A 12101-nucleotide genomic window follows, 5' to 3' on the forward strand; every position below is an offset into this window, starting at 1 on the left:
TCGGCTCTTGATATCTAATGGCTGAGATATCCAGTGGCAATTGGGGTGGGGGGGGTTATTTTACCAATGTTGGGGTCTTCTAAACTCCCAGCTTCTGCGGAACTATCTTTGAACAGACTCCAACACAGTGCCTTTAAGATTGGTTGCCCCAGAGAATCTCTGCTTGTGTTTTTCTGTAGACCAGGATTCCGCAAAGCTGTGAAGAGATCGGGTCCCAGCAATTCCTGGGAAACAGGCTTAAAGATCATGGGATGGTTTGTTGAAACCCAGGTTAGAGAGATCCTTCACTAGGATGGGTTCTTCACCAACAATTGTGGCCTGAGACAGTTGGTCCCTTGCAAAGTCCATCGAGACTGTCGCACACTTCGTACTATGCTTTGACAGAGGAAGCCATGGTTTAGAAGGCCAGTGAACCTGGTTAATGGTTTTTTTTTCCCCTGCGGTCTTTTTCCAAACACCTTTCAAAATAAAACTTTTGGCATATTTGTAGCATTTTTTAAAATGAAAAAAAAAATGGAACCGGCTGGGAGAGTTTGAGCCAATCACCAGGAGACGGTGAGTTCTAGTCCTACCTTAAGAGATGAAAGTACGGTAACTGGATGACTTTGGGCCAATCACCTGGTGACGGTGAGTTCTAGTCCCACCCTAAGCATGAAAGCCAGCTGGCTGACTTTGGGCCAATCTCCAGGAGATGGTGAGTTCTAGTCCTACCTTAGAGACTAAAGTGCGGTAGCTGGATGACTTTGGGCCAATCACCTGGTGACGGTGAGTTCTAGTCCCACCCTAAGCATGAAAGGCAGCTGGCTGACTTTGGGCCAAGCTCCAGGAGATGGTGAGTTCTAGTCCCACTTCAGGCATGAATGCCATCTAGGTGACTTTGGGCCAGTCCTTCACTCTCAGCCCATCCCACCTCAGAGGGTTGTTGTGGGGAAAATAGGAGAAGGAAGCTGTGTTGGATATGTTCACCACCTTGGGTTATTTGTAAAAAACAAAGGGAGGAAATAAATAAGTAAATAAGTAAATAAATAAATAAATTTATACACACGACTACAGCCAAGAATCAATCTGATGCTTTCCCATCTGTGACTCTAAACACGCAGCATTGTTTTCACCGTATCCCACCCTCCGGGCTGGGGTTGGGGGTCAGGTTGACTAGAAACAACATAAAGAGGACACGCTTTTTCGTTCTTCCTTCCCGAGGCAGGCTCCGTATTAAATATTTTTCTTTAATATATTAATTCTTTCTTTCCATTTGTTTTAGACGCACCGAGAAAAAGCATCAACATAAAACAGCGGCGGAACCCACCGGATCGTAAGACAACGGCAAAAATAAAGAGGTCACACTGGACAAAAAAAACCAAAGAGGGGGTTCGAGAACTTTTTCTGCGGAAGGTTTCAGGAGCTCGCCACCGAGCAGTGTGTAAAAGGCTGTAGAAAAAGCAGGGGTGAAATGCTCCCGGTTCGGACCGGATCGCCCGATCCGGTAGCGATGGCGGCAGGCGGTTCGGAGAACTGGTAGCAAAAATCCCTGCGTGCCCCCCCCCACCACCACCACCATGCCCAACTGAGCTGCACGATCATCAGAGGCTTTTTCTTTCTTTTCTTTTAAAAGCATTTTTTCTACAACCTCTTCCACCGAAAAAATGCGTTTAAAAGTAAAAAAAAAAAAAAGCCTCTGATGATCGCGCGGCTCAGCTGGGATCGTCAGAGGCTTTTCAAAGCATTTTTTTCTGCAACCTCTTCGGCCGAAGCGGTTGTAGGGGAAAAAAATGCCTTTAAAAGCCACTCTGACGATCCCAGCTGTGTTGCCTGATCGGCAGAGGCTTTTCAAAGCATTTTTGAAGAGGTTGTAGAAAAAATGCTTTGAAAAGTTTAAAAAAAAAAGTTGGCCACACCCACCGTCACATTACCCCCCCCCCACATACACATACACACCAAGCCACGCCCACAGAACCGGTAGTAACAAATTTTACATTTCACCCCTGAGAAAAAGGGACACTTGTGGAGAGCCACCAAGAGCGACCTTGTTATTTGGGGGCAGTGGTCCCCAACCTTTCCAGCTTTGCAGACTGGTGGTGGGGGGAGAGGAAATGGTTCTGTGTGAGCGGCAAGCATGCGTGCTCACACCTGCAGCTCGATTGGCATGAGCGGTGGCCTCTCACGGACGCACGTGAAGCTCCATTTGCACATGCGACGGGCACTTGTGAGCATTTGTGAAGCTCCATTTGTGCAAATGGCAAACATTCGCACACGTGCATGAAGCTCCATTTGCGTGAGTGAGGGGCACTCATGCGCATTTGTGAAGCTCCATTTGGGCGAGCAGTGGGCACACCTGCTGCTCCCCCAAATGGAGCTTCCTGCACGCACGAGAGGGAGTGCCCACCGCTCACGCAAATCGAGCTGTGTGTGCACACTCACCTTCTACTCATGTGGCCCGGTTCTGAATAGGCCGCAGCCCAGTCCCAGGCCACGACCTGGAAATGGGGGACCCCCTGATTTGGGGGACGTCAAATAAGGAGGATTCTTTGGGATTTGGGGGGGGACACTCCTCCACCTCGCTCTTGCTCAGTTTTTGAGCAGGTTTTCTGGTTTAGGATATCCGAAAAGTACAAAATCGGCCTCGTAGAGTTTGTACAACCGCTGTCGCCACGCCATGGGGATTTTAGCGAACCAGTCCTCCTCCCAACTGTTGGCTGTCCTGTTCCGGTAGCTGGGAGGGAAGTGGAGAAGATGGTCCACCTTGAGAAGTTGCAACAGGTACGTGGCGTCTTCATCCAAGGTCTCCAGTTTGCCGACAAAGTCATAGTCGATCTGGCAGGGATGACACAGGCGGTACACCTGCCTCCAGTGCTCGTTGAAAGGGGCCAATTTTTCTGTCCGAGGGTCCAGCAAGTACTGGATGAAGTCTGAGAAGGAGACGCGGAAACCACCCTCGAAGGCTTCGCTCACCGACGTCGGCAGGCTGCTGTAGTTGGAGTAGAGCTTGAGCATGGGGATGGCAAACCGGCGGTAGAATTCCTCGTTGGCCAACTCAAATTTGCTCCGGAAGGCCGAGATCAGCCGAACAAAAGGGTCCCGGACGAAGAGGAACTTGGTGTACTTCTTGAGCTTGATCTTCATGAGGTGGCGGGAGAACTTGCCGTAGCGGCGCCAGAATTTGTTGAAGGTGAAGTGGGTGCTGGTGTTGTGGACGTTCTCGCGGGGAATGTCCAAAGGGTCAACGTAGGGGACACCTTGATCCATTAAGCTTTCACTCAGGACAATCATCACCCGCTTCCAGTTGGTGCAGGCCACTTTGGGGACGTAGCAGTAGATGATGCCATGACGGTCATCGACGATGAGGTGGTTGAGCTCATAGTTGGGAATGTCATCGAAGGTCCTCTCCTTGGTTGGGAAGGAGAAGCTGGAATTGGCACACCAGTCCTGCAACATCTGCCGTCTCTCCTTCTGCAACTTTGCTTGGTCCAGCACCATGTTGGTCTCCCGGGTGGGCCAGTCGTAGCCTCTGACGTTCTCCTCCAAGTTGCTGGCCCCGGGTTTGCTTGAAGCACGCAAGGGCGGCTTGGGTTTCTCCGCCTTCCGGCCCACATCCATGTTCTTTTTCAGGTTGGAATTTAAAAGGTTCTCCAAAAAGTCGTCCATCTCCAGCAGAGAAGCTGGGTTGTCCTTCCCCGCTGTGGGGAGCACCCCCTGAGGCCTCGAGAGGGTGGTGTGGAGGTAGAAATGTGCGGTCCCGACATTGTCCCAATACACGATGATCAACAAGATCATGAAAATGGAGCCGAGGACCACCGAGAGGCGGAAAAGTCGTGCCTTGGTCATTCTGCCAGGTGGGATCTTCAGCTACTTCCTCGCCGAGCTCATCTCCAACTCAACGGAAAACCTCTGGAATCCAACATGGCTTTGATTGGGATGGTCACAACCTGCAGGGGGTAGCAAACACAACGTTGAGTGTTATTTTTCGCAAACATTGTTAGAGAGAAAACACGGAACAGGCCAGCCTTCTCCAGCCTAACCTCAAATGGACTTCTGGAGAATTGGAGAAGGCTGGTATGCGAGGAGCTCTTCTTGTTCTTTGCGTTTGGTTGTTTCTGTGCAGATGTTTCATTACTCAGCTAGGTAGTATCTTCAGTGGAGGGCTTGATGCTCTCCGGGCTTGGTGGTTTTCCTGCAGACGTTTCATTTCCCAACTAGGTAACATTGTCAATGTTACTAGAAGGAAGTGGGGTTTGCTTTCTGAATGCTCTCCCTTCTAACACTGATTATGTTACCTAATTGGGTAATGAAACGTCTGCAAGAAACCACCAAGCTCAGAGAGCACCAAGGATCCCAGTCATTTTCCTCCTCCTCCTCTTCCTCCTCCTCCTCCTCCTCTCTGCAAATCCCACTCCCTTCTAGCATTGATGATGTTACCTAATTGGGTAATGAAACATCTGCAAGAAACCACCAAGCTCAGAGAGCATCAAGGATCCCAGTCATTTTCCTCCTCCTCCTCCTCTTCCTCCTCTTCCTCCTCTTCCTCCTCCCCCTCCTCTTCCTCTCTGCAAATCCCACTCCCTTCTAGCATTGACGATGTTACCTAGTTGGGTAATGAAATGTCTACAAGAAACCACCAAGCTGAGAGAGCCTCAAGGATCCCACAGTTATTTTCCTCCTCCTCTTCCTCCTTTCTTCACTCCACAAACCTCGCTCCCTTCTAGCACTGACTGTGTTACCTAGTTTGATAATGAAACATTTGCAAGATAACCAGCAAACGTGGCATCAAGGACACCACAATTCAACGCATTCAACCCTGGACTGTAAAATATTCTCTTCTATCGTAACATCTTCAGTGCTGTGCTGATGATGCTACCCAGCTGGGTAGCTAAAACGCCTGCGTGAAAACAGCAAGATCAGAGAGCACCATGGACTCACACAGTTCAACCCAGAGCTGCAGAGAGTCTCGTCCATTGATTGTTCTGTCTATTTCAATCTGCAGCTACACCTGAAATTTTAAAAGGTGGACGAAAAAACAACAACACAATGAAGCAGAACCCATTTCAAACCACTGTAGATAAAACTTGTATTAAAGCATTTCACGCGTGGTATGATTGCTCTGGCACTATCCACCCTAATCCAGAATTGATTTTTTTTTTTCTGGATTGACCCAGCTCTCTTCCGAGACCAAAGTTCACCTCTCTCTCTCTCTCTCTCTCTCTTTTTCCCTGTGGCAATTTTGTGTTATCTGAGTTTCACTGGTTTTTATCGACAGCCCTTTTCAGAGCTACTTCTCGCAAAAAGTGAATTTCCCCTCCGGAGATAATGCGATAACCTTTCCCCTTCGGTAAACACGATCGCCACAAATTGGAATCCGCAGCACCGAGATTTCATCTGTTTCTAAGCTGCTTTCCTCCTGTTTTGAAATATGTACGCTGGCAAACCGGTGAATTTCTGAGTCCAGAATTAGATACAATCAAAGGAAGTTTCTGTTCCTTTAAAACCTGGGATAGATGGAAGTCCGGATATTTCTTTCAGAAGCTGATTCTGAAGTCCAGATTTCTTAGGACTGCAACCTTAAATACTCAAAGAGCCATTTGGATCCATTTCCCACAGAAAAGAAAACATCGGGAGCCACAAAACCCTTCCCGTGCCTGACTTATTTCTTGAGCAGCCACAAAACTAGCATATGTAGTTGAATTAAACTGTTGTTTTCTTCTGAAACTTTCCTTTTCTTGGATTTATCCATGGTTGGGCTAACTGGGAGTTGAAAAGCTCAATAAATTGCGGGCTGGCGGGTGTCGCACATTAGCGGTTGTGAAGAATATTTTGAGTGACAGGGAGCCACAGCAGAGGGGTGAAAGAGCCACATGCGGCTCCAGAGCTGTAGGTTGCTGACGCCCGTCTTAGGAAAAGAAATGATCCAAAAATAAAAAGAACACCGCAAAATGTTTCTAGGTTTGTTTGTTTGTTTTAATCAACCAGATTTCCAAGATAAGGAACCTTCTCCCCAAATAATAAAACTTTCCTTCCACGCCAAAAGTGACTCACAGGCTTTGTCACGCCAAGAAACGCCTAACCCAAGTCTTCTCCTTCTTGCTGACTCCTGAGAGCAGGGGGCCTTCAAACTTGACAACTTTTAAGACTTGTGGACTTCAACTCCTAGACTTCCTCCTGCTGGCTAAGGAATTCTGGGAGTTGATGTCCACAAGCCTTGAAAGTTGCCAAGTTTGGAGACTCCTAACTCAGAAAAAAGGAGACCGTGTGAGGATCAGCTGTTTTGAAGAAGGAAATCGCTTTGCAATTTCAAGCCGTGCCAAAAAATGGAAGTTTCTCAATGCTTGATTTGATTGGAGGACAAAGTTTTAGGCAAAAAGCAACTTCTTCTTTTTCCTGATCCCTTTTCCTGTCTCCTTTGGAAGACCTTTTAAAGAAGTTCAGCTGTTCCTTTCTTTATCACTAAATCTTCACAACAACTTGGTAAAAGGAATCACGATCGGATTTTCAAGATCGGATTGACCAACAAGTCCAGGGTGACTCAATCTCTTCCTGGAAAGTAAATACCATATTTTTCGGAGTATAAGATGCACTTTTTTCCCTCCTAAAAGAGGCTGAAAATTTGGATGTGTCTTATACTCCGAATGTAACCCCGCCCACCCACTGGCCCCCACCCTTCGGCCTCCTTGCGTCCTTTTCCTGGCTGCGGAGATTGCCACCGACAATGGCTTGTGTTTTTGGGCTCCGCGCTTCGTGTTTCCAGCCTCCAAACGCTCCGTTTGAGAGCCCTTCGAGGCTGCAAGGATCCCCAAAGGACATCACCATAGATCGCCACCCAAAAATGTGGTATGTTTGAAGGCTGAAAACGTGATGCACAGTGCCCAAAATGGCTACCAGGAACAGCTGCTGCCTTCTCTTACCCCTTCCGTGCTTCACCTGCTTTAGTCACCGGAGCTCCCTCCGACGATCAGCTGTGCTTTTGAAGCTGTTTTTCAGCCCCAATGCGGTGCTTGCGAGCGAAGCGATATTCCGTGCTTTGCCTGCTTTTCTAATTGCTGCTCCCTCTGACAATCAGCTGTGCTTTAGAAGCTATTTTTTTTAGCCCCAACCTCAAAACCAGCAAGTGAACTAATGTGCTGAAGCAGACCAGGCTAAGGACGCTAGCCAGATGAATACCTGGTAGGCAGAATTTTTTTCCCCTATTTTCCTCCCCAAAAACTATGGTGCGTCAGTGGTGAAATCCTCCAAGGTCTGCCACAGGTTTTCTGCGCAAACATGCACTGTGCATACACACATGCACAGTGCATGCCATACATGTGCTTCACACGCATGCACACCGCATGCGCTACCACGCAGCACGGAAAAAGGAGGCTGAAGAAGATAAGTAGAACAGCGAGGGGGGAACAGTTGTGCCACGGATTTGCAAGAAAGCAGAATTTCCGGTTCGTATGAACCAGTAGCATTCTTTTACTAACAGTTCGCCTGAACCGGTACGAACCGATAGCATTTCACCCCTGACACCGGTGCGTCTTATACTTCGAAAAATACGGTATATCAGAATAATCGGGAATGCCTTCTGGAAATAAGCAAGAAGGGTGTATCTTGCAGCTTCTCCAGCGGGTTGGGTTCCTGCGAAATTCCATCTGTGGAATTTGACAGGAAGCAAAGCAGACGCAGGAAACGCTCTTTTCGGGATGAGATGCGAGGGGAAAACATGTAAACAAACGTGGAAAATTGAGCGTTCGCTTTGGGAAGGAGTCCGCCCTGATTGCATCTCTGGATTTCGCTCTGACTTTTAAAATCAACAACACATGAAGACGTCTGAAGTTTCGCAGACCTGAGATTTTGGAGGGGTCTCTTCCTTGCACGGTTACTGAAAGCATGCGAAGTCACGGGTCACGACGCCCTTCCTGGCTCAAGCAGAGAAAGGAGCCAAGTGCCAAATTTAGCATCCGACTGTGGGCCTGTTTTTAGAACAATGAAGTTTCTACGGCCTTCAGGCCAACGATAGGTTCAATGTGCATTGCGCAGAGGGTGAACCTTCAGGGAACCAAAACGAGCCCACTTATTTTACCAAAGCACCAGAAGGCAAGGCAAGAAGCGATGGATGGAAATGAATGAAGGGGAGAAGCAATCTAGAACTAAGGAGAAATTTCCTGATTAGTGAGAACAATTAATCAGTGGAACAGAAGATGCCTCCAGAAGTTGTGAATGCTCCAACACTGGAAGTTTTTAAGCAAAGATTGATTTGTCTGAAATGGTATACGGTCTTCTGCTTGAGCAGGGAATTGGAGTAGAAGACTTCCAAGGTTCCTTCCAACTCTGTGATTTTGTTCTGTTCTGTTCTCCAAAGCATCTGAAGGCAGGACCAGAAGTAAGAGGTGGAAGCTGATCAAAGAGAGATCCAATCTAGAACTAAGGAGAAATTTCCCGACAGTGAGAACAATTAATCAGTGGGACAACTTGCCTTCAGAAGTTGTGAATGCTCCATCACTGGAGATTGGACACTGGAGATTCTCTGTAATGATATAGAGTCTCTTGTTTGAGCAGGGGGTTGGACAAGAAGACCTCCAAGGTCCCGTCCAACTCTGATGATGTCCTGTGTTCTACTGCAGGATGAACAGGGGCCCATTCAAGATATCCACAGAAATAATCAACAGGCCACTTTTGACCAAAGCAATCTCCCTTTCCTTGGCTAGAAACTGGATTCCATCAACCCAGAAGGCTTGGGCCAACCTGAGGTGACTCATAAGTGGTTGCACATTAAAAATAGAATTTGAGGAGGACTGCGGGGATTTTTGTCAACAAGCAAAGCAAAGCAACCAATTATTTGGCATTCTGGACAAACTCAAGTGAACCAAAAAGCGTTTGCTTCATGGAAAGCCACGGGGAGAAGAGTAGGAGCTTTCTCATTCATTCCCCGGAGAAGCTGGAAACACATCACAGGTCTGCAAAGGGCATTTGCACTTAGTGATGTCAGTTGGATGGGGAGGAGGGAAAAACTGGAGCAGAAATTTGCCAAAGGTGTAAAAACTCCGAAACCCAGGACTCAGTTCTATGGAATGCAGTTTAACCTGCCTTCTTATGTCTTAGCATCCCTCTTCAACTTGTTCACTAAGATGACTGACACAAATCACTATGATGTGCCATGCTAGCAACTGAATGACATCACGATGGAGATGTTGTTCCCCAACTCTATTTATTTATCTGTATCCCACCTTTATTATTTTTATAAGTAACTCAAGGTGGCGAACATATATAATGCTTCTTCCTCCTCCTATTGTCCCTACCACAACCCTGTGAAGAGGGTTGGATGGAGAAAGTGTGAGTGGCCTAAGATCACCCAGCTGGCTTTCATTCCTGATAGGACTAGAACTCACCGTCTCCTGGTGATTGGCCCAAAGTCACCCAACTGGCTTTCATGGCTAAAGCAGGACTAGAACTCATCATCTCTTGGTGATTGGCCCAAAGTCACCCAGCTGGCTTTCATGGCTAAAGCAGGACTAGAACTCACCGTCTCCTGGTGATTGGCCCAAAGTCACCCAGCTGGCTTTCATGGCTAACGTGGGACTAGAACTCGCCGTCTCCTGGTGATTGGCCCAAAGTCACCCAGCTGGCTTTCATGGCTAAAGCAGGACTAGAACTCACCGTCACTTGGTGATTGGCCCAAAGTCACCCAGCTGGCTTTCATGGCTAACGCGGGACTAGAACTCGCCGTCTCCCGGTTTCTAGCCTGGTGCCTTAACCACTAGACCAAAGCGGCTCTCTAAACCCTAACCTTATCAATGTTCCAAATTGCAGATCTTATTTCCAAAGTTTGGCTGAGGAATTCTGGGAATCGAAGTCCACAGGTCTTAAAAGTTGCCAAGGTTGGACACCTTGAGCTAAGGGATCCACTCTGAGCTAAGGGGCCACTTCGTAGCTTTCCTCCAAGTTGCTGTTCTCCAGGACGCTACTCCTAGTATCCTGAGCGCTGAAGACCCAAGCCACTCAGAACATCACCTGAAGTCTTCAAAGACCGGGTGAAGATATCCAGGCACCTAAAGCTATTTATGCTTGATCATTCTCACAAACCCCTGTGTACAAAGACGACAGGAACTGCAATGAAGCAACTTCAGCCCCACCAAAGGAGCATGGAGCATTACAGCTGCATTGTGTGTCCCATTTCTGCAGGAGGAAGGGCTAGAATAAGCTCTAGACTTCCTCCTTTTCATTTCCGGAAAGATTTATGCACACCACCAGAAGCCCAAGACCGAGAATTCAGCATTCTCAGCCAGAGACCCAGCTGGTTTAACTCAGGGATGTCCAACCTGGTCAATTTTAAGACCTCTGGACTTCCAGAATTCCTATTATCCAATCTTGGCACTCCAGTTGGACCTTTCATTTCCCACAACAAAATCCGGTCTCCATGGTCTGGAAAAGACAGCGAGGCAAACCCATAATATTAAGCCATCATGTGCTTCAGGGTAGCACCATGTGGGGAGCCAGCTGGCCAACCAAGTTGATAAACCATAATTTGGAGCTTTAGACCTTAATTCAGCAATACGTGGCACGCCCAGGGTGCAAGGCTGCAAGCAAACTTAGATGGCCCTATTCTCCAGCCAGTCCAATCCTAACCAGGGTCATGTTTTCACCAGCAAGGGGAAAGAAAAACCAAAGCTTGCCCCCTCCTCCTGCATTTTCTCACAAGCTAGCTTTGTACCACGAAGACACAACCACCTCACACAGCTGGGTGTCATGATGCCACCCGGCTCGCACCACGACGATGCGTCCATCAAGCATGGAAGGTGCACCTTCGGTTGGATGAGATGTTGACACACCTGTCCTCATCCCACCCCCACCCAGGAGGGATGCAGCCATCCCCTCCCCAGATCCAGGGGGCCACCACCCAGGCCTGGTGAGGAGGGTGGCATCCGCCAGCAGCCGCTCCTGCGCAGGGGGAAGAAAAAGCCTCTGCGAGGATGGCGAAGGGAGGCAGGGGGATCTCCAAGCTGCCGCCCGCGGAAGCCCTTTTGGCGCATCTCTCGCCGGCCGGGATGCCCTCCGCCCGGCTGCGACATGGGGGGAAAATCCCACGGCAGCGCGGCTATGGCTTCCGATCCAGCCAAAGTGCGCTGGATCCAGGAGAGGGAATCCAAGGGGGAAGAGGCGAGCGCAAGGCAAAAGGCAAGGAGGGCGCGATGCGCTTTGCAAAGATGCGCCCAGGTGGGCGCGGAGGAAGAAGGAGCCGCCGGTCCTCCCCGCCCGCCGGCCGAGCCCCTGCCCACCTGCGCCCGGCATCCCCGCTCACCTCCGCCCGGCCCCGCTGCCTGGATCGCGCTCCGGCCGCGCGTTTGTCCCGCTGGCTTTCTCCGGCCAGCCCCGGCCGCGGCTCCTCCTCCGGCTGGGGCTGCGCCGCCTCTCTCGCGAGAAGCCCGGCCCGATCCGGCCCGGCCCGGGGGTCTCTCCCAGCCACCGCAAGCGCCGCCCGCCGCTCCCCCTGCGCTGCGATGCCCGGGCGCGCCGGAGGCTCCAAGCCCTCGGCTGCTGCGCTCCGGGGATGCGCTCCGGGGATGCGGTGGCGGCCGCTGCAACTCCGGGCTTCGCTTCTTCCCTCCTCTCCTCTCCCCCCACCCCCCACCCCCCCCCCCCTCGAAGGGGCTTCAGGGACTTTCTCCCGGCAAGCGGGGAGGGGGCTGGGTTTAATGGCCCTTCTTGGAAGGAGATGGCCCTCCTCCTCCTCCTCCTCTTCTTCTTCTTCTTCTTCTTCTTCCCCTCCTCCTCCTCCTCTTCCTCTTCTCCTCCTCCCCCTCTTCTTCTCCTTCTCCTTCTCCTCCTCCTCTTCTTCTCCTCCTCTTCCTCTTCCCCTTCTCCTTCTTCTCCTCCTCCCCCTCTTCTTCTCCTCCTCCTCTTCCTCTTCCTCTTCCCCTTCTCCTTCTTCTTCTCCTCCTCCTCCTTTTCCCCTTCCCTTCCTCTTCCTCCTCCTCCTCTTCTCCTTCTCCTCCTCTTCCCCTTTTCCTTCTTCTCCTCCTCCCCCTCTTCTTCTTCTTCTTCTTCCTCTTCCCCCCTCCTCCTCCTCCTCTTCTTCTTCCCCTCCTCCTCCTCTTCCTCTTCTTCTCCTTCTTCTCCTCCTCTTCCCCTTCCCCTCC

General features: G+C 49.9%; 1 protein-coding gene across 1 annotated transcript; it reads right to left on the reverse strand.

Moving 5' to 3' along the window:
* Positions 1-1178: 1178 nt before the first annotated feature.
* CHST12 (carbohydrate sulfotransferase 12) lies at positions 1179-11582 on the reverse strand. The gene is made up of 2 exons (XM_034437885.3): positions 11264-11582; positions 1179-3923 (listed from the first exon to the last, which is right to left on the reverse strand). Exon 2 carries the CDS (start codon positions 3820-3822, stop codon positions 2566-2568), a length of 1257 nt encoding a protein of 418 aa, XP_034293776.1. The 5' UTR covers positions 3823-3923; positions 11264-11582; the 3' UTR covers positions 1179-2565.
* Between the last annotated feature and the right edge of the window lie 519 nt (positions 11583-12101).

The sequence above is a fragment of the Pantherophis guttatus genome, chromosome 14 (genome assembly GCF_059756535.1).
Source record: "Pantherophis guttatus breed Tessera chromosome 14, ASM5975653v1, whole genome shotgun sequence".
Lineage (NCBI taxonomy): Eukaryota > Metazoa > Chordata > Lepidosauria > Squamata > Colubridae > Pantherophis > Pantherophis guttatus.

Bases quoted from the DNA above. Each gene is read 5' to 3' on its own strand.
- CHST12 (XM_034437885.3), bottom strand. From the start codon at position 3,822: ATGACCAAGGCACGACTTTTCCGCCTCTCGGTGGTCCTCGGCTCCATT.